This window comes from Sceloporus occidentalis, unplaced genomic scaffold (genome assembly GCF_023333645.1).
Source record: "Sceloporus occidentalis isolate IW3139 unplaced genomic scaffold, rSceOcc1.0.p SCAF_295, whole genome shotgun sequence".
NCBI lineage: Eukaryota > Metazoa > Chordata > Lepidosauria > Squamata > Phrynosomatidae > Sceloporus > Sceloporus occidentalis.
The window spans coordinates 241,449-261,925 of record NW_028317275.1 but is presented as its reverse complement, the minus strand read 5'-3'; the positions used below and the strand labels follow the sequence as shown (position 1 = coordinate 261,925).

Below are 20,477 nucleotides of genomic sequence, written 5' to 3'. Positions count from 1 at the left end.
ATGAGACCTATGAACCATTTCAGAGAACTATCTTCTAATTCCATGCTCTCTTTGGTTTGGGTTGGTGTAAAGAGTTTCTGTTTTTGACCAGCGAGCATTGCCAATTGTGGCATGTAAATAGTCAATTATTTTGCCGGTATTTAATTTTTGTATGTTTATATTTTTGAAAGTGTGCTGTGTCATCTTACCTCTTTCTGTCTGTTACTTGCAGTAAATGCATACACGGGATTTTAGAATGCCCTAACAATGATGAGATGGTTGAAGGTAGGTGTGCAACCATGTAGAGGTTTATTGGAAAATGCCCCAACCAATCATTTTCATGTTGGCCCATATGCTGTTAAAGGAAGAGAATGGATCTGAAAGCAAAAGCTAAACCTACCATTAGATTATCCCGCAAATCACATGCACGTGTTTAAAAAATACAATAATGTTATTTGAAAATAATGTAATTTCTAGTAAATTCAAATTCAAAAAATTCAAATTTGAAATATTTTGTCCATAGTCAATTTATAAATAAACAGAAAAAACAGTGTATTGTACCGGGAAGCTTCCCAGGGTAAACTATCCGGAGCTCTCCCTCTTCCAGGGGAGTGGCTTTGTGAAGGGGCCATGGCTAGCCAAGAGTAGAGGTGTGGCAAGCAGTGTATGGGGTGGGTCTAGATGGACCCAGTGGCAGGGCTATTTACAAAGTGGGGGTGAGAAGGAAGAGAGGAAGTGAGCGGGACATGGTCAAATGCACCATCCCATACAAAAAACAAATCCAAAGACCCACAGAAGCAGGGCTTCACTCGGAGAAACCTGGTCCTTCTGAACTTAATATTGTCTTGAAATGAATAAGCGTTATCTGTACTCACTAATACTGATAGGAATTTATTTTGTTACAGTCTGCAAACCTCCAATGTATTATGTTCATTGTGATGCTGGTCCAGATGCAGTAGGAGCAGAATGCCAGAAAAGCTGCAAGACTCAGGATATGCAGTGTGTAAGACTAAACATTTAGCTCCGTTACACATCACCCAGAAGCTCAATAATATATGATACTCATTATAGGCAGGGCTGAATTTTCATTCCACATCCACCAAGGTACAATAACCACAAATACCACATTGCCTTAAAATCCTATAACTCCACTGTCCATATAGCTTATGTGCATACCTGGGAACTTCTGGGCTCCGGTTACCCGGCGCCTTCCCTTGCGGGACGTGGCCAGGACTGCCCAGTGTCAGTGGACGGTCCCGTGACATCGGTGGGAGGTCCCGCCGATGTCGGTGGGCGGTCCCGCTGATGTTAATGGGAGTTCCTGCGGAACCACCCCCGTTTAAAGCAAAAATGGGCGGGGAGCGCGGCATGTCAAGACCCCGCTCACGCAACCTGGAGAACCGGAGAAGCAGTGCTTACCCAGCAATCTCTGGGTCAAACCCGGAGAGTTCCCAGGTATGCTTATGTGTGGTTGGCTGTTTCTGTTTCCATTGACTCAAATGGCAATTCTACCCTAATGTGCAAGAAGCATATTGAATAATGTATCCAGCTTTTTCCAGCTTTTCCCAGCTTGGGGGGGGGGGGTTTAAATTAAATTAAACAGAAGTTTCATTAGTAGCTCAAATATGTATTAATGGAAATAAGACTAGGAAGCTCCTTTAAAACAACATTCTAATACATAGAAGCCTCAAACAGAATTGCTGTGCCAATACTTGTGTCACAGAGATGAAAAACATAATGAAATACTTACACTCGGCTTTTTTTTCTAGTACAGCAAGGAATGTCTGCCTGGATGTGTATGTCCTGCCAGTCTAGTTTCTGATGACAATGGCAACTGCATCCCTCCTAGTCAGTGTCCATGTGTTTATGGTGGAAAGTTTTATGACACAGGAGAAATGATTACTGTTCCCTGCAATATGTGGTATGACATCTTTAGGTTTCATTTCCCTGTTTAAAACTGGAATTGTAAATAGGTGTTGTATTTGTCCATTAAAGCCTAAACACCTTAAACAACACAAGCTACGTTTCAACACGACCTTGAAATAATTACCTTATAGTGACAGACCTTGGGCAGTATTAGGTGGACAATCGTAAGTCAAGATTTCTACTTCCTGTCAATTTAATTATGAAAGAGTTGGGCAGGGGTGAGTTTCTTTAAACCAAAAATCTCCAAAGGCCCCAAAATACCTTTAGTTTTTATTTTGAAATTAAACATGGCTGTCAAACACTAAAGAAAGCTGGAAAGCTAAGTATGAGTTAAATGAAATTATTTCTTGTTTTAAGAAAATAATGCTCCTTTCTGCTGTATACATATGCTCCAAGTGTAAACCAAATGATCCAAATGTAAACCATATGCTCCAAGTGCAATTGCTTGACATAGATTTGATTTTGGTCCCAAGCTCACATGTTACATGGACGTGGTAGAACTCATCTTTGATGTTCTTCACATATCAGTTCTGTAATCTACAAAGTACTCTCATGAAACACCCTCCATCATCATCCACATTATATTCTCCTTGCTTGTATACCAGTTAAAGCTTTAAATGACCAATTCCTAATCCTGTTTTCTGTTTATCTAACATTGGTAGTACCTGTAAGAACAGGACTTGGAATTGCACAGAAAATCCTTGTCCACATATCTGTACGGTGTATGGAAATGGACATTATTTGACTTTTGACGGATCCCAGTTTGACTTCAGTGGAGATTGTGATTATGTTCTGACTCAGGTAAATTATGCATTTCTATCTTAAAGTTTAATTTCACCTGCATATGATTACAAATATTTAGCTGTTTTTTGCAAAAAGCTACTTTTCTGGACTATATTACAGTGGTTCTCAACAGAACTGCTAAAGACTGATCAGAGATGACATTATTTTAGGGATTTCAAATGAAGCAACTGTCCAAATAAAGACAGCCAGAGACTTTAAATGGAACTTGATAGAGGTTTTGCTTTACTGGCAGGGTGGTATATGAATGGAACAACCTTCCAGTAGATATGGTAGAACATCATAAATACTTGCATTGGATAGACATATTGTTATCTTTATTATGACCAAGAACTAAATAAGATTTGAGGTTTTTACAACATTAAAATCATACTGAATGGGCTGGAAAGTCCTAATCTGGTGTCAAATTCTATATTTTGAACAAGGAAAGATTCTAGAAAGATTTAAGGTCCTCAGTTTGGGAAATAATTTAAAAGTTCTACTATCTTCCAGTACAAGGAATGGAAATGCCTAATGATTTAGTTAAATAATTTTACCAGGGAAAATATTTTGTTTTACCTAATGTTATGTATTTTAATTGTTTGAATATGGTTAATTCATCTAATTTCAAGGACTTTTGCCCTGAAAATCCCAGAGAAGGAAGCTTCCGAATAATAATAGAAAACATTGCATGTGGGGAGAGTGAAGCCATCTGTTCTCTTTCCATCAAAGTCACCTTCAAGGTGGGATATTACAGCATTTCGTCATCTGTATTCAAATTGTTTTGGTTGCATAATATTGTTCACCAGGCACCAAAGTATGTTGGATATTGTCTTTACTAAACATGATATCATAGATGATTCAGACCCTCTCCCAACATTGTACCACAACATGCACTATATGGACAATGTTGTTGGGGCACCTGACCATTTCACCAACAGGAACTTTTATGACATCGCATTCTAAATACATAGACATTACTATGTAATTGCCCCCCCCCCCCCTTTACAGCTATAACAGCGTCCACTCTTCTGGGAAGGCTCTCCACAAGATTATTCAATGTGTCTGTGGGAAATTTTGCCCATTCCTCCACTAGAGCATGTGTGAGGTCAGGCACTGATGTTGTTCCAGTTCATTCAAAAGGGGTTGAGGTCAGGTCTCTCTGTGGGCCAGTTAAGTCAAACTCACCCAACCATGTTTTCATGGACCTTGCTTTGTGCACCGGCACAGTCATACTGAAATAGAAAAGGACCTTCCCCAAACTGTTCCCACAAAGTTAGAAGCGTAGCATTGTCCAAAATTTCCTCGAGATGCTGAAGCATTAAGATTTCCCTTCACTGGAAGTAAGGGGCCCTAACACTGAAAAACAGCCCCTTGCCATTATCCCTCCATCAAACTTTACAGTACACAATGCAGTCAGGCAGGTAATGTTCTCCTGGCATCCGCCAAACCCACATTAGCCTATTAATATCCCTAAAACATCAGACTGCCAAACAGTGAAGCGTCATTTGTCACTCCACAGAACACGTTTCCACTGCACCATAGTCCAGTGGTGGCATGCTTTACACTTGACATTACCACTTGACATTGTACTTAGTGATGTGAGGCTTGCATTCAACTGCGTGGCCATGGAAACCCATTCAATGAGGCTCCCACTGCACAGTTTTTGTGCTGATATTAATGCCAGTGGAACTCTTCAGCTATGGAATCACCAGAGTGTTGGCGACTTTTACGCACCATGCACCTCAGCACTCTGTGACCCTGCTCTGTGACTTTACAAGGTTTTCTGCTTGGTGGCTGAGTTGCTGATGTTCTTAAACGCTTCCGCTTTCCAATAATACCACTTACAGTTGACCCTGGAAATCTAGTAGGTATGAAGTTTCACAAACTAACTTTTTGCAAAGAAAATATTATGTTCCAGAGAAGACAGAATCTAATGCTTTGTTTTCTCAGCTTACAGTTTATTAAGAAGAAAAGCTAGAGTAATTGTGGAAAATCTTATAAAACCAAGATTCATGGATGTCAGCAAATTATTTTATTGCTACTTATTGTACGAATATATATGGTTTGCAATATAGGTAGCCTTTACTACCAGGAAATGTAAAAGGATTATATAATCCATTCTTTTAACCAGTTTTCGTTTTCACATTTTGAAACAATAACTATACACACACACGCAACTTTTTTCAAATATCCTTGCAGAACATAACTATCAAACTCTTTGAGGGACGTGTAGAAGAAACCAATCGAGACAAAGGGAACAAGGAGTTTTACAAGATAGATATGGTTGGGCTTTACATTGTACTGAAGACTATTCATGGACTGACTCTCATGTGGGATCAGAAAACAACAGTCATTGTCCAGCTTTCAAGCTCTTTTGAGGTAAAAGAATAGTTCTCATATTTTAAGAGGAACTTTAATTATCCTACAAAGGAAGATTGAACACATCTGAGCAATGGTGGGTAAAACAGAAATGGCTTATTGACAGAATTGCTGTGGTTTCAAAGGATCACTTGGGAACAGGGATCTTGGTAGAGGCATAGACCTGACATACCAAGACAAAGTGATTTGGTGAAGAATGACAAGGTTTTAGAGGGACGGCTGTTTTGCTGGATTGTTGTAAAGTAAGAATATCCTTTCTGTAATTAATAAAGTCTTTATTTCCTAGGACATTGTTTGCGGACTATGTGGGAATTTTGATGGTCGTTCCAATAATGACTTCACCTCTTCGTGGCATTCACTGGAGGGGAATGAAAATGTGTTTGCAGATAGCTGGAAAGTAAGACAGGGATGTAACAGTGGAACAAAAGTTGAACCATGCTTGGAGAATCCTGCAAAACTACCTTGGGCCCAAAAGCACTGCAGTCTCATAAAAAGCAACGTGTTTGCTCCATGTCATCCAAAGGTACTGTGACTTTTTACAGAGACATACATGAAAATGATGAGAGTCACAGTAGGCAGCTGTAGTTTGCAGCCTACCAACTATTTGCCTACTACTCCACCATTTCTAATTTATCCAGTGGGTTTTTCAAGTTAACATTCTTAAGAAAAATTTAATTGAATTTTAAATCAGATAATCATTCCCATCATAACAAGAGAAAACTTGGCCAAGCCAAGCCAGAGGCCAATTTAGAGGTGGGAGTTTTTCTAGCATTGCTTGCTTTTAATAAATGGGTCACAAATACTAACAATTACATGAGTAATCCTCAGAATTATATTACAGTCTACTTACATCAGAGAACAAACATATAACTGAAAATGGAATCCTTCTTTTCTTGCCTAAGAGCATTATTTAAAAGAAATTTGACGTAATAAAATCTCTTCCAGCTTCCTCTTCTATTCAAATGCTTTATTTGTGTATTGATGATCTTCAGATAAACAACGGGAAGAATAATGCAATTTCTTATCTTTCTGATATATTAAGTTTAGATAAACTAAATACATTTAACCAAATCCAGGAAAAGTTCACTCTTCTAACAAGGGAAGTTTTCACAAATCTTAGAATTAAAAATGTCCTTACCACTAGAGAAATTATCCTATCACACGATAGATTTTCTGGAAACTTAGAATAGAGAAATGCAAATTACAAGTGCTACTAATCCCATTTGAAACTTTAAGGAAGAACCAAAAGCTTTATTTTTAATAAAATGGGAAAGGGAGTTAAATATTGAAATTGATCCTGAGTACTGGATACGAGAGATAAAGCTAATTAGGAATAGTCTACACCAGGGTTGTCCAACCTGCGGCCCTCCAGCTGCTGCAGGAGTACATCTCCCATAATGCTCTTTCAGCGAAGGGGCTGGCTGATAAGTATGGGAGATGTAGTCCTGCAGCAGCTGGAGGGCCGCAGGTTGGGCACCCCTGGTCTACACTGTATAACTCTAGAAGAGCTCCACTATAAAATCTCATATATGGTACCGACGAAGATGCACAAAATAAAAAATCAAACTCACCTACCTGCTGGAGATGTAGAAGTGAAAGAGGATCCTTTTTTACATATTTGGTCGGAATGCAAGAGACTAATGAATTTAAAACACAAATTTTACAATTTGATAAACTCCTTATTTTCTATAGATGATATATGCCCCCCACAGGCTTTCCTTCTCCTAGTGGAATGAAATTTGTTTGCTCATATATGTTTGGCAACTAAGATATGTATTTCCAGGAAAGTCAGAGGATGTTATATGGTGGGACGTGGTAAACCAAATACATTTCCAATTTAATATGGAAAAAGGGTTCTACTATAGAGAGGGAAAGCTAGACCTTTTTAAAAAGATATGGTCCACTTGGGACCAAAATTATAAATATTCCTACTTAGCTTCAAGCTAAATTATTAAGAACTACCATATTTACGATAAAGGGATGGAAATTCTCATATATGACTAACTCTCCCAACCGGTACTAGTCTATGTCTTTTTTTATGCAGTATGTAGTTTGAATGTTAAATGAATGTATTTAAGATTTTATGTTTGTATTGTATTCTCTATGTTATCGATATTAGAATAATAAGAAACTGCTACTGAAATCGATTGTGAATTGTGATTTATACTTTATGTTTATATTTATGATAAGTGACAAGAAAATCAAATAAATATTAAAAGGAAAAAAAAAGACCATTTAACATTCAACACCTACCTACGGAAATAAAACAATACTTTTCTATTAATAAAGAATGTGTTTCATCATAGGTGGACCCGATACCATTCTATGATTCATGTGTCTCAGATTCATGTAGCTGTACAGAAGGTGGAGACTGCGAGTGTCTGTGCACCTCCTTAGCTGCATATTCTGCCGCCTGCAGGAGAAATGACGTCTGCATCGCATGGAGGACGCCTGATATTTGTCGTATGATTTCCTACACTTTTCCTGTCAATTTCATGAAATATACAGTATACTTCTCCTGTGCTCCTTTATTTATTTATTTTATTTTTTTTTTAACAGTGATGTTTTTTTTCACATACTGTTCATATGTGTATGTATAAATTACATACATCTCACCGACATCTGCATTCAATGCCTGTGTATACAGGGATGTCAGCTTATTAAGTAAAATAATAACCACTCTCTTACTCGGATTTGCTGACATTTGTAAGACAAACTTTACTACACTGATTCCAAAGCAGATATGGAATATGCATGACTGCCCTTATTGTTATTATAATTATTTTTTCTGCAGACTAAATGTTAGTTGATACGCTTATTTTTTAAATAATAATGTTAATCATTATTTATTCAGACCTTGTGTCCATTGTTTTTTGTTTTTTTTTCCAGCTTTGTTCTGTGATTACTATAATAAAGATGGTCACTGTGAATGGCACTACAAGCCTTGTGGAGTTTCCTGTATGCTGACATGCACCAATCCATTGGGAAAGTGTGATAACCAATCACAGCAGCTTGAAGGTACGTCTAGGTTTATTATGTTTCGAGAAGCCTGAAAGGAAAGTAACGCCTAGTCACTAGATGGCATAGCTGTCACACTGCAGTGGTGTATTCTGGCCTAGCCCAATACGGCCCTGGCCTAGGGCTACAGATCCTATTGGGCTATCAGGCCTTCTGTACCGCTACTATTTAGCGGGCCAGTTTAAAAGGAGATCACTGATCTCCCCAACTCGCCATTTAACTCTATGGAAGGGTATGCTGAGTTCGCACAATCCTTCATGGTTTCCTTCAGCACCGTGCTGCACTTAACGTCATATCCCAGTACCCAGTAGAAAGCATGTAGGCGCAGAATAGGCAGCATGTAACGCTGCATTGGATTAGGCCTAGGGCAGTACAGAATGTAAATACACCACTGTTTGTGAAGAGTACACAGAAAGAACATAATTCTATAGCTCCAGGACCTTTTAAAAAATAAATATTAATTTTAATACATTTCATTTTGGAAAAAAAACCTGATCATATCAAAGTTTTAGATTATTGAAAAATAGAACTTTTTTAGTAGTAACACTAACTCATCATTAGTAACCCTTACTTTTTTTATCTATGCAAAGGTTGTTACCCTGTGTGTAGTAAACACCGGCCTTACTTTGATGAAGAAACCAAACGCTGTGTTCCAGTTCTCAACTGCACTATTTGGTATGATACTTATGTGTTCTTGGAGCAAACAAGTATGCTAATTCAATTTGTTACTTGAAGGTGCTCAAATTATGAAACTGTTACTTAAACATACTGAAATTATTAAAAAGGAAGAATACAATAGTAATCATAAAATAGCTATCATACTAATTCTCACATATGGCAACCTAGAAGTTCTCACATAAGGTAATTTTAAAAATTCTACTTTGCAGCTGGAAAACAGAAAATAACCATATTCAACAAGAGTTGTTAGATAGAAAGTTTATGTAAAGTCATGGTAATGTGGTAGGCTTAGGGTCTGAGGGTCTGTATGCTGTTAAATGCACAATGCCAAACAGGGAGAGGTGATATCTGGCAGGATCGGGTATATAAAATGCTTCATCTTGCTGTAGACCACTGGGTGGGCAACAAATCTCCGAATTCCATATGTAATGACAAGAATATTTACTTTTTGTTTAATGGAGTTTAGGTGTTAAATGGACTTTTCTATTTTCTCCCCAGTGACCCAGAAGAAAAACTATGTGATGAAGACACAGCAAGTAATTTTTAATTTTCACATCAATGTTTTCATTTTGTTCATGTGTTATGGTACCTTAAAGACACTGAAGAAAATGTTTCTAGAAAGCCTAGCCAATATCTAAAATGGTCTGTAATTTAAACAATTTATTATTAAAATGTCGGATTAAGACTCAAAACATTATTTAAAAAGCCATCAATCACATTTTCAGGTTATATACAAAAACATTTAGTAAATAACATCAATTTAATTTGTCTTCTCTCCTGGTCCAGAGTGCCTATGTTGTTACAACAGAACTACCTATCAATACTTACAGGAAATCACTACCATTTTTGAGGGGCGTACATGTACCATTGGATACTGTGGCCCTAATGGAGAAATCTTTTATTCATCTAATATATGTAGAAGAACACCTACCATTTCTACCTCTGCAGGTAACTCTGCTATAAAATCACTGTAATTTATAAAGTTGATGCGATTTCCCATTGGTCTAATTTGGCTGTGTAAGGACAGGGTATGTATGAAACTGCCTGATGCGAGGAGAGGAAAGAAGGAGTGGATTGAAGAGAAAAAGAGAAGTGAAAAGAGATAACGGTGGGCATGAACAGGAGCAAACAGAGAAAAGAGGGAGAGAAAAGTGGTGGAAAAAAGGGAGAGATAGATTTTTGGGCAAGTAATTTCAGTGATGGGTGCATCCACTACTTAAATATTAGCACTTTATTTAGTGCAATGTGAAATGGCTATTATGGCCCATTATATACACCGACCAGCCATAGCATTATGAGCACTTGCAGGTGAAGTGAATAATACTCATAATCTTGTTATCATAGCACCTGTCAGTGACCATAAGGCAGCAAGTGAACATTTCATCCTCAAAGTTGATGTGTTAGAAGCAGAAAAAAATGAGCATAAGGACCTAAGCGACTGTTTCAAGGGTCAAATTGTGACGGCTAGTCGACTGGGTCAGACATCTCCAAAACTGCATATCTTGAAGTGGTGTTCCTGGTCTCTTGCGCTCAGCACCTACGAAAAATGGTTTAAGGAAGGAAAAGCTGTGAACCGGCAACAGAGTCATGGGCAGCCAAGGCTCATTGATACACATGGGGGGCAAAGGCTGGCTGGTGTGGGTTATTTGCCTAGTTCTGGTAGTAGTATCTATAAAACACAAAGGTGGTAGTTTGGTAAAGTTTTGTAGTTAAAGGGACACTCTAGCCATCATATAGACTTTAATTTTATACAATAGCTGAGTGATCCCTTACACGGTGCTCCCCTTACAAATGCATAGTGGGATTCTGCAGAATCTCTACCACATCCACAACTTAACCTAAGGAGTTAAGGAGTTCTGGAGTTGCATCTCTCTTGTGATACTTACTGGCTTGCAATCTTATAAGGTAGGCGCTCTTATTGATTTCAGTGTGAGTGCTTTCCTTCAAATGATTGACTGCTTCAAGCCGCCGATCACTGGTGTGAATCACTGTACCTCAGGGGAGGCTGGGATCTGCAACTCCAGAACTGCCACTTCTCCTTAGGTTAAGTTTTTTTCCTTTTTTAGTTTAATTAATGTATTATTTTATGGGGACTACATGGGACACTGGGATTTTGCTTTAAACATTGACAATAATAGCTATGATTTTCTCAAATGAATATTGTAATGCGACTATTACGCTGGATCATGTAGAGCAGAGAAAGTCAGGAGCAGGCAACCAAACTAGAAAGGCTGGAGCCCCCAAGGTCAGACAAGCCAGGTCAGCAACGGGAGAGCACGAAGGGTAGCCAAATCAGACGACAAGAAGCAGGTCAAAACCAGACGGGTCAGCAATGGGATAGCACGGTAACTTAGCCAAAACAGAAGACAGGGAGCAAGGTCAAACAGTCTGGGTGAAAACTGGTTAATGAAAGCAAACTTTAGCAACCATATAAAGCACAACTTACACCAAGGGTAATGATATAATGAAAGTCCCACGTTAATATAGGCTGTAGGAGCCGACAACAAGGCACATGAGGTCAGACAGGGTCATGTGTGGTCACAAATGTGCGTCACTCCAGAACGTGACGTCATGTGACTGCGCATTCCCAGACAGGAGTGAGAGGAGGCTGTTTAGTGCCAGCGGGGAAAGCTGCCGCAGGAGGAGCCTGCGGGGGACAGAGATGAGGCATCATGGAAAATGAGGTAAAATTAGAGGTAAGTCCCGACTAATATTATAATTACTTAGCATGTATAAGGCAACAGAACAAGTTGCATATTGTAATACTGTTTTGTTCTCATATTTATCACCATCTTTATTCTCACCAATTATACAGCTATGCTACTTTCAGCATGGTTTCTTTCTGCCATCTCATCCTACATTGTTAGTGTATGCAACATGTGTTCTGTATGCACATGTTGCAGAGGATGCACATGTTGCAGAGGATGCAAATATGGTAAAGATGATACATGTATTGGCTATTAATGGTTATTGATGTATGATGGATTGCTAGCTTTCGGGACTATCTAGTTTCTTCCTGAGGCATATTCCTAGATCTCTAAAACCTGCAATTTATTATACATCAGTTAGCCAATAAGGGTATAATCTTTACCATATTTGCATCCTCTGTTTCTATGCCTAACACAGTACAACTATATATCTTTGTTAACATGGAGGATAGAAGAGATACATTGATAGTCTTTTGTCCTTTTTAGGTTATTCACCATACACCAGACAATATCCAACTCTAGAGGTGTTCTCGCCAACAACCAAGGCATTTTCCTCTACTATGTTGTCTCCGGCTACCAAAGTTACAGAAAAAACTGTTTTTACAACGCCATTCATCCGTTCAACAAGTGAATCTGCACAAACCACCCCATCATACACCCAAACATTGAGCACTTCAAAGGCTACAGTAACCAGGAAAGAAACATATTTTCCAACACAAACATATTCTGAAAAAATATTTACACGTGAGTAAAAGTACAACAAAAATAAAATTCACCTGATAGATAATGTGGATGTACCTAATCAATGTCATACAATATGAAATTACCTTATAATTAGGCCTGGGGATATATGCCTAGTTCTGGTAGTAGTATCTGTATAGCATAAAGATGGTAGTTTGGTAAAGAGTTGTAGTTAAATGGACACTCTAGCCATCATATGCACTGAGTGGTCCCTTTAACCCCTTAACGTCCATTGAAAAAAATGGTCAGGTGACGACCAATGATGTGCCTGGCACGTCATTTCATTAAAACAATCTTAGAACGTGATCTACGATCACTTTCTTTGCTTAAACGGTTGTTGCTGTAATGCCTTGATGTCAAGGCATTCAGCAACACTGAGATCGGCATCCGGGGCCATGTCTGGCCCCTCCCTGGGGGTGGGGGAGAGCGCACTTCCCAAATGTGGCCTTTTAGCACTCAAACACCAGACATATCCATGCATGGGTGGTATCACTTCACTCAAGAGATGTTGCTGAACACACATTGGGGTGTTGTTTGATAGTGATGTATACCTGGAGCTATAAATTTATACCTGAAGTAGAATTTGTGTGAAAAAATACAAAAAAAAATACTACCACAAACTTTGGCAAAGGCTGGTGGTAGAATCTCATGCATGGAAAGGGTTAATATGCTAGCATTTGAAATACCTTGGGGTGTCTAGTTTTCAAAAATATATGGTTTGATTGGGTAAATTTAATTTGTCGGCTTCAAAGATCCCCGAAATAGCACATGGGGCAGAATGACCAGCTTTGGAAAAAACATGGTTTTGAAATAGCAAAACACTACTTGTACTCATTGCCCAATACCTTGCAGAAAAAAAAGCAAAAAAACATAACAACATTAGGTATTTCTAAACTCAGGACAAATAGTAGAATCTATTTAGCAGGTTTTTTCATTAGCAAAGATTTTTCAAATAAAAATTAGAAAAAGTTGTTTTTTTCAATTTTTCATCATATATTATTATTTATTTTTATAGGAAATTAGATAATATGATCAAATGGTCCTGGAAAAAAAACAATATATAACTTGTGTGGGTACACTAAATGAGTGAGGAGAAAATAACGATCTAAATACGAGCACCGCAAAAGTGTTAAAACAGCCACAGTCCCAAAGGGTACAAAAAGTAAAAAACAGCCTGGTCCTTAAGGGGTTAAATTTACATGGTGCTCCCCTTACAAATGCATAGGGAGATTCTGCAGAATCACCGCCACATGCATTTCTCCCTTTCCCTGACCCGGAGCTGTTTTCCATGCAGATGTGAGATGTCAGACAAATCTCCAATGTGATATACTTACCGACAGTCAGCTCCTCTGATGGCTTGCAATCTAATAATGCCCCCTGGGCACATGTACAGTAGGCGCTCTTATTGATTACAATGAGAGTGCTCTCCTGCCACTGATTGGCTGCTTGAAGAATTACTTACCATGTGTAAGATAACAATCCAATTTTTATATTTGAATACCTTTTGTCATCATATGTATCACCATCTTTATTCAACCATTATAATGCTATGATACTTTCAGCATGATTCCTCTTTGCCATTTCATCCTAGAGTGTTAGCTTATGTAACATGTTCTGTATGCATGTACAGTGTGATAGGATAGAATAGAGAAATTGATAGTCTTTTGTCCTCTCTAGGTTACTCACCCTACACCAGACAATATCTAACTCTAGAGATGTTCTCGCCGACGACCAAGCCATTTTCACCCACTACGTTGTCTCCGGAAACCAAACTTACAGAGAAAACAGTTTTTACAATGCCAGTCATCCATTCAACAAGTAAGTCTGCACAAACGACTCCATCATACACCCAAACATTAAACATTTCAAAAATTTCAATGGCAACAGGAAGCAGAAAAGAAACATATTTTCCAACACAAACATATTCTGAAAAAATATTTACACGTGTGTAGAGAAATCTAATACTCCTTTCATTTGATAAAGAATGTGGATAAACCCATAGGAACTTTGTATGAATGGAAGCTTCTTCCTGTCATTTCCTATTGGATTATGTAACATATTCTCAGACATCCCAACCTGCAAAAAGTCATTTCAGGGAGGAAGCTTCACCGGCCATAACCCCTCCCCCAAGACATCAAACATGTATGATGGTCCTCCGGTACCTGTGCCCTGAACCTCCTCTGTGGTAGACAGACTCTGAAGAAACTGGGAGAGTGAGTGATACAGTGCGCGTCCTGATTGGTCCCTCTTGCGCTAACTAACCTATCGGTTTTCACTGTAAAGCCTACCTGGAGAAAACTCTAGTTAGCACAAAGAGAAACCAATCAGGAATCACCACAGAGGAGGACCAAAGGCCACAGGAGAACCTGAGCATAGATTTTTTTTTTGAGAGCCAGCGCAAGAGAGAGTTCAATGGTCATAACGGAACTTGCGCTCACTCACTGTTACAGCTTGCGGGCATCAGGGAGCCGCTATTAAAATGTGGGAGACTCCTGGAACTACCGGGAGAGTTGGGATGTCTGGATTCTGAAAATATATGTACTGCTGCTGTGCTAGTTATTTCAAGTAAAACCCTAAGTAAAGCAGTCACAGCTGGTGAAAAACTCTCAATTTGGGATTAAGAATAATGGAATATACTAACTTTAGTTCTATATAGTGTTAACTATATTGCTCATAAGCCGCTAAGGTTTTTTAAGGGTAAGTGAAGAATCAGGGACCAAATAGGTTAACCTGAAGGAGCCAATTTTCCTCAGATGCATCAGGAAACATGGCTGCAGAGCCTCTTAGTTGTTTTCAAGGGGTGTTTACTTTGAATGAATTTTTACATGTATATTCTAATGTTACTTGGAATGGCTATCGTAATTATTTTGTATGATTACGTTACAGGTCCCTTGTATACACAGAAAACAACTCCTGAAGCTTTGGCTTTAACCCTGGAAAGCATGCCCACAACAAGTCCAGCGAAAGGAACGCTTTCTTTATCAGGATTTTCAAGAATTATGAAAACAACCCATCGTACAATCCCACATCTGTCTTCTATAGGTTATTCACCCTACACTAAGTCCACAATCTTTACAAAAACCAAGGAGTCATATACTTCATTACCTCTAAAGACTAAAAAAACAAGTAAAAGTAAGATTTTTACGAAACCAACCATCCATTCATCAAGAGGAACTGCACAAACCACTCCATCATATTCCCAAATTGTTAATGCTTCCAAAACACCCATGACTACAATAGGAGAAATATCATTTTTTTCAACACTAAAGGAAGTTGAAAAAACATTTATACCAAGTGAGTATAAATCAAGTTACCCACTAAGAATTACAGACAATTAATTTGTATAAAATGAGACGTAGACAGAGAAATAGATTAAATGATTGAACACTGATAATGTTATGATGTCTGCTTTGTCTGGAAAAAATACATAGAATTTAAAATTAGAAAACAAATACTACTGTTGTTGTGAACATCCATTCTTATTTATCGTTTTAGCCTCAGTGTCTCAAACCACAGAAATGCCACGTGGTAAGTAAATAATAATAATACAGATTTACTTTTAATAAGTTTGGGCAGGTTTTAGTATAGTATAATATAGTATAGTAGGTTGAAAATATACTTCAGTCCATCAAGTAAAAAAAAAAAATCCTACTTCATTCCATAGCGGCAATCAGATTACTACCTGGATCAGCTTTCTAATATGACTATCCTTTTAGCAGTTGTAACCCTTTATGTTATGCTGAAACAGAAAAGCATCCAAACCTTTCTTAAAAATATCCACAGAGTTAGATAATATAACATCCTTAGGCAGAGAGTTCCATATTCTTATTGTTCTTACCGTGAAGAACCCTTTCCAATGCTGATGCTGAAATCTCCTTTCCTCAAGTCTCAACTGATGACCCCGTGTCTTTTGTAGAGACCTCTTGGTGAATAGATCACTAAAGAGCTGTTTATACTGACCCTGTATGTATTTGTACAATGTGATCAGATCCCCTCTTAGACGTCTCTTTTCAAGTGAAAACAAGTTCTGGCAGTGGCGGAACTACCGGGGTCGCAGGGGTCGCGACTGCGACCGGGCCCTGGAGTTCTGCCAGTCAGGGGGGCCCAAGGGGTGCCGAGCGGTTGCTGAAAACGACCGCTCGGCAACTCTTGGGCCCCCCTGACTGACAGAAATCCAGGATGCCTCTGCTCCCCGCTGCTGCTGCTGCCGTCGTCGCCGCCGCCTGCCTCAGCGCTGCCCAGAGTGCAGTGTTGGGAGCGTGAGGCGTTTGTCTCGGGTGCCAGCGCTTCACGCAGAGCGCCGGCATATGACGTCATATGCCGGCGCTCAGCAGTGAAGCGCCGGCACCCGAGACAAACGCCTCACGCTCCCAACACAGGAGTTGACGGTAAGTGACCTACAGGGGGGGGGAGTGGGTAGATCGTGAAAAGGGGGGGGAGTGGGTAGATCGTGAAAAGGGGGGGGAGTGGGTCGATCGTGAGAAGGGGGGGAGTGGGTAGATCGTGAGAAGGGGGAGAGTGGGTAGATCGTGAGAAGGGGGAGAGTGGGTAGATCGTGAGAAGGAGTGGGTAGATCGTGAGAAGGGGGGGTAGGGAGGGAGAGGGTAGATTGTGAGAAGGGGGGGTAGGGAGGGAGAGGGGAGATTGTGAGAAGGGGGGTAGGGAGGGAGAGGGTAGATCGTGAGAAGGGGGGTTAGGGAGGGAGAGGGAGATCGTGAGAAGGGGGGGTAGGGACGGAGAGGATAGAAAGTGAGAAAGGAATAGATGGGTTGGGGGTGGGGGGGGCCCTTAACAGATTCTCGCACCGGGGCCCTGAGGTTTCTAGTTATGCCCCTGAGTTCTGGTGCCCAAAATTGCACTGCATTTTCAAGGTGAGGCCTCACCATTGCTTTATAAAGAGGTAAAATTATATTTTCCTTTCGTGATTTAATACTCCTCTTTATGCATGCCAATACCTTACTGGCTTTTGCAAGCGCTGACCGGCACTTTGTTGCTAAGTCTATGGTCTACAACTATACCTAAAGTCCTTCTCATTTTCTGCTTTTCTCAATGCAATGGCCTTAAGAATGTTAGTTGCATACTTATTTTTGGTACCAAAGTTTTTTACACTTATCTATATTAAATCTCATCTGCCACCTATTTGACCATTCCCATAGTTTATCCAAATCATTCTGAAGAGACACTACATCCTGATCAGACTTTATAACTTAACCTAATTTTGTGTCATCAGCAAACACAGACAAGTGACTTCCAATATCTATTTCAAGATCATTAATAAATAAGTGAAAGAGAACTGGACCCACAACAGAACCCTGAGGCACCCCACTTACCACAGTTGTCCAGCTTGAGAATTTACCATTAGTAACAACTCTTTGCACCCTGTCACTAAGCCAATTTCTAATCCAAACACAGGCATTTTCTCCAAGACCTATTCGTCCTTTTGTGGAACAGTGTCAAATGCTTTTGTAAAATCTAAATAGACAACATCTACAGCAACACCCTGATCTAAACATTTACTCACAACATCATAAAACGCAATTAAATTGGTCTGACATGACCTGTTCTTCACAAAACCGTGCTGACTCTTATGATTATATCATTATTCACAATATATTCCTGTATGCCATCTCTTAATAAACTCTCAAACAATTTCCCCACCACAGATGTTAAGCTTACAGGTCTGTAGTTCCTAGGCTCAGATTTGGATCCTTTTTTTAAAATTGGAACCACATCAGCTTTCCGCCAATCCTGACTGGAAAGAATCTTTGAAAATAAAAAAAAATGGTCTGGCTATTTCTTGACTAACTTCCCATAGTATCCTTGGGTGTATCCCATCTGGCCCTGGATCTTTGTCTACTTTAAGATTACTTAAATGTTTAAAATCTTTATCTGGAGTCAGCCATTCCCACGATTGATTTAAGGTTTCTGTAGTGCTGAATTGCCAATCAGCAGGTAGTGGCTCTTCTTTGTTATATACAGATGAAAAAAAAGGCATTTAGTATTGCTGCCTTTTCCTGATCGTCATTAACTTATTAACTTACCATCTCCAGATTTCAAAACACCTACACTGTCCCTCCTAAATGTTGTGGCATTAATGTACTTAAAAATCTTTTTGAAGTTGTTTTGCTCTGCTTGGCTATCATCTTCTCATTGTTAAATTTAGCCAGTCTCAATGAGAAATACCAACCTTAAAGACAACAGTACAAGCATAGTGAATGACAATGCCTCACTAGTGGTCTATTTCTCCAATAATGAAGGTCATCAATAAGTAAGGCTGTCACATTGGCTTTCAATGCAAAAACATAAAAGGTACAGAGTCACAATCTATATTATTCTCAGAAAGGGAATCCCTGAACTAATGGAAATAAAAAACTGAAGGATGGTTTAAAGAACTGGACATAGTGCTATACTCGTCCGGGTGTTTCTTGTTCATTCCATCTTTGTTAGACCTTGACATTTGAACTCCCAGAAAGTAAGGGTAATAAACTCACCAGGATTTGGCATACCTCATGTTGAGACAATGTTTCAATTGCTTATATTTAAGCAAGGAAGAATTATTGTTTTCTTTCCAGCTCTCTAAGCCTAGATGTCGATGCCTCTAGATGTAAGAAAATAGCTTGTTATGGTTGACCTGGTATTTCACACACGGCAACAAAGTGGATAGGGTTTTGCAATTATTTGCCGTGGTAGGATAATGATATAACTGGAATAAAAAAAAGAAAAGTAGCATCTCTGTGGTGAATTTTTTAAAGACAATTATATTGTCTAGTATCGTACCTATGATGGCAGTGTCTACAAGGCCACAATCAAACAATGCCCTGCACTTCAATGATCTAACACCCCATAACCATTATTAGTATTTACCAGGCCCCATTGACAGCTTAACACCAGATAATTTGTTTCTTTGCTGTATTTGTGTTCTGTAGGTGAGTGCCTTGTGTTAACAAAAGATGAACAAATATATTGGGGCAGCTGTAAAACAGCGGAGAAAGTGTATATGAATTATTGTGCTGGACACTGTGCTACATCTGCATGGTATGTAACAAGACATCCAACCAACGGCTTATTGGAATGAAACATATTTGTTGAAATGTGTAATGTTAATACACATTTAAACAGCAGCCAACAAAAAGCCCCCATTACTTTCTGTAAAAAAAAATTGTTATTGTTTTTATTAAATTCTATGACCTACAAAGCCCTTAGAACACATCACCCTTTATCTAGATTCGGAAGCACTATAGTTTTACACAGTATAAAGATTAATTAATACATAACTGCATGCCTCCTCTGGATCTCATGAACTGTCACAGCTGAACCCCTGCATAGACAGACATCCGTAAACATTTACCTTATCATATTTTCTTATTCTCAAGAAAATGGCTTTAACACCATTTATTTGGGAACACACTTAAACCGTGTTCTTTGTTACTTGTGCACACTGTAATTGCAAGATGAGCTGAATGCAGAACCTAGGTATGTACCTCATGCTAGAGGAACACTTTATTGCTAATGTAAATGTTTAATCTTTCAGGTATGCTCACTCATCCCAAACAATGTCTCACAATTGTTCATGCTGTATGGAAACTAAAAAAGAGTCCCGCACGATTCAACTCCAGTGCTTGGACGGTGGAACAATAGAACACACCTATGTTTATGTGAAGGAATGCTCCTGTGTGCGGATGAAATGTTATGAAGATAAAGACACTAATTAAGAAGTTTAATATAATATTTTGAAACATCATCTCAGCTCATTAAGATATGTACACAAATGTATCAAAAAATGTCCCAATGGCAATTTTTGTACTTAATATATTATCTTTATGATTAGCAAATTAATATAGGACAGGATTATTTAGGAACAAGAAAAGATATACAGGCTGTTTGGTTAATTATTTTCCACAACTGGTGCCATCTAGAAATAATGTTTTAAGGAAAGTACAAAAAAAACCCTTTTTGTTAAAGGTAGTTAAAGTGAACTTTCTTGATCCTATCAGTTGTATGGGTTTAAACACTGTATACATAAGAGCTAAGAAATGTTAAACATCTTGATGGCACATAGTATACTCAGTACACCAAGTCAGATTTTTTCGCTGTGCCTTAAAACCTGGAATCATAAAAAAATGAAAACACTACATTAACATTTGAATTTCATTTTGTGATTTAATTAAATAATTTTTTGCTCCTGGTCATTGGCTCACCAGTGGTTTATACTTACATCATTCCCCCATTTATGACCCTATCATCACCCAACTCTTCAAGGTAGAC

General features: G+C 38.8%; 1 protein-coding gene across 1 annotated transcript in view; it reads left to right on the top strand.

Moving 5' to 3' along the window:
- LOC149275195 (mucin-5B-like) overlaps positions 1–19,924 on the top strand; it is a 57,026-nt gene extending 37,102 nt beyond the window's left edge. The window contains exons 17-30 of the mRNA XM_089504896.1: positions 212–264; positions 885–982; positions 1,749–1,900; positions 2,568–2,706; positions 3,318–3,428; positions 4,888–5,067; positions 5,354–5,590; positions 7,374–7,530; positions 7,957–8,085; positions 8,676–8,792; positions 11,958–12,098; positions 13,890–14,030; positions 19,139–19,247; positions 19,744–19,924. Coding sequence (XP_089361022.1) covers positions 212–264; positions 885–982; positions 1,749–1,900; positions 2,568–2,706; positions 3,318–3,428; positions 4,888–5,067; positions 5,354–5,590; positions 7,374–7,530; positions 7,957–8,085; positions 8,676–8,792; positions 11,958–12,098; positions 13,890–14,030; positions 19,139–19,247; positions 19,744–19,924 — 1,945 coding nt within the window. The remainder of the gene's footprint in view (positions 1–211; positions 265–884; positions 983–1,748; positions 1,901–2,567; positions 2,707–3,317; positions 3,429–4,887; positions 5,068–5,353; positions 5,591–7,373; positions 7,531–7,956; positions 8,086–8,675; positions 8,793–11,957; positions 12,099–13,889; positions 14,031–19,138; positions 19,248–19,743) is intronic.
- Positions 19,925–20,477: the final 553 nt, after the last annotated feature.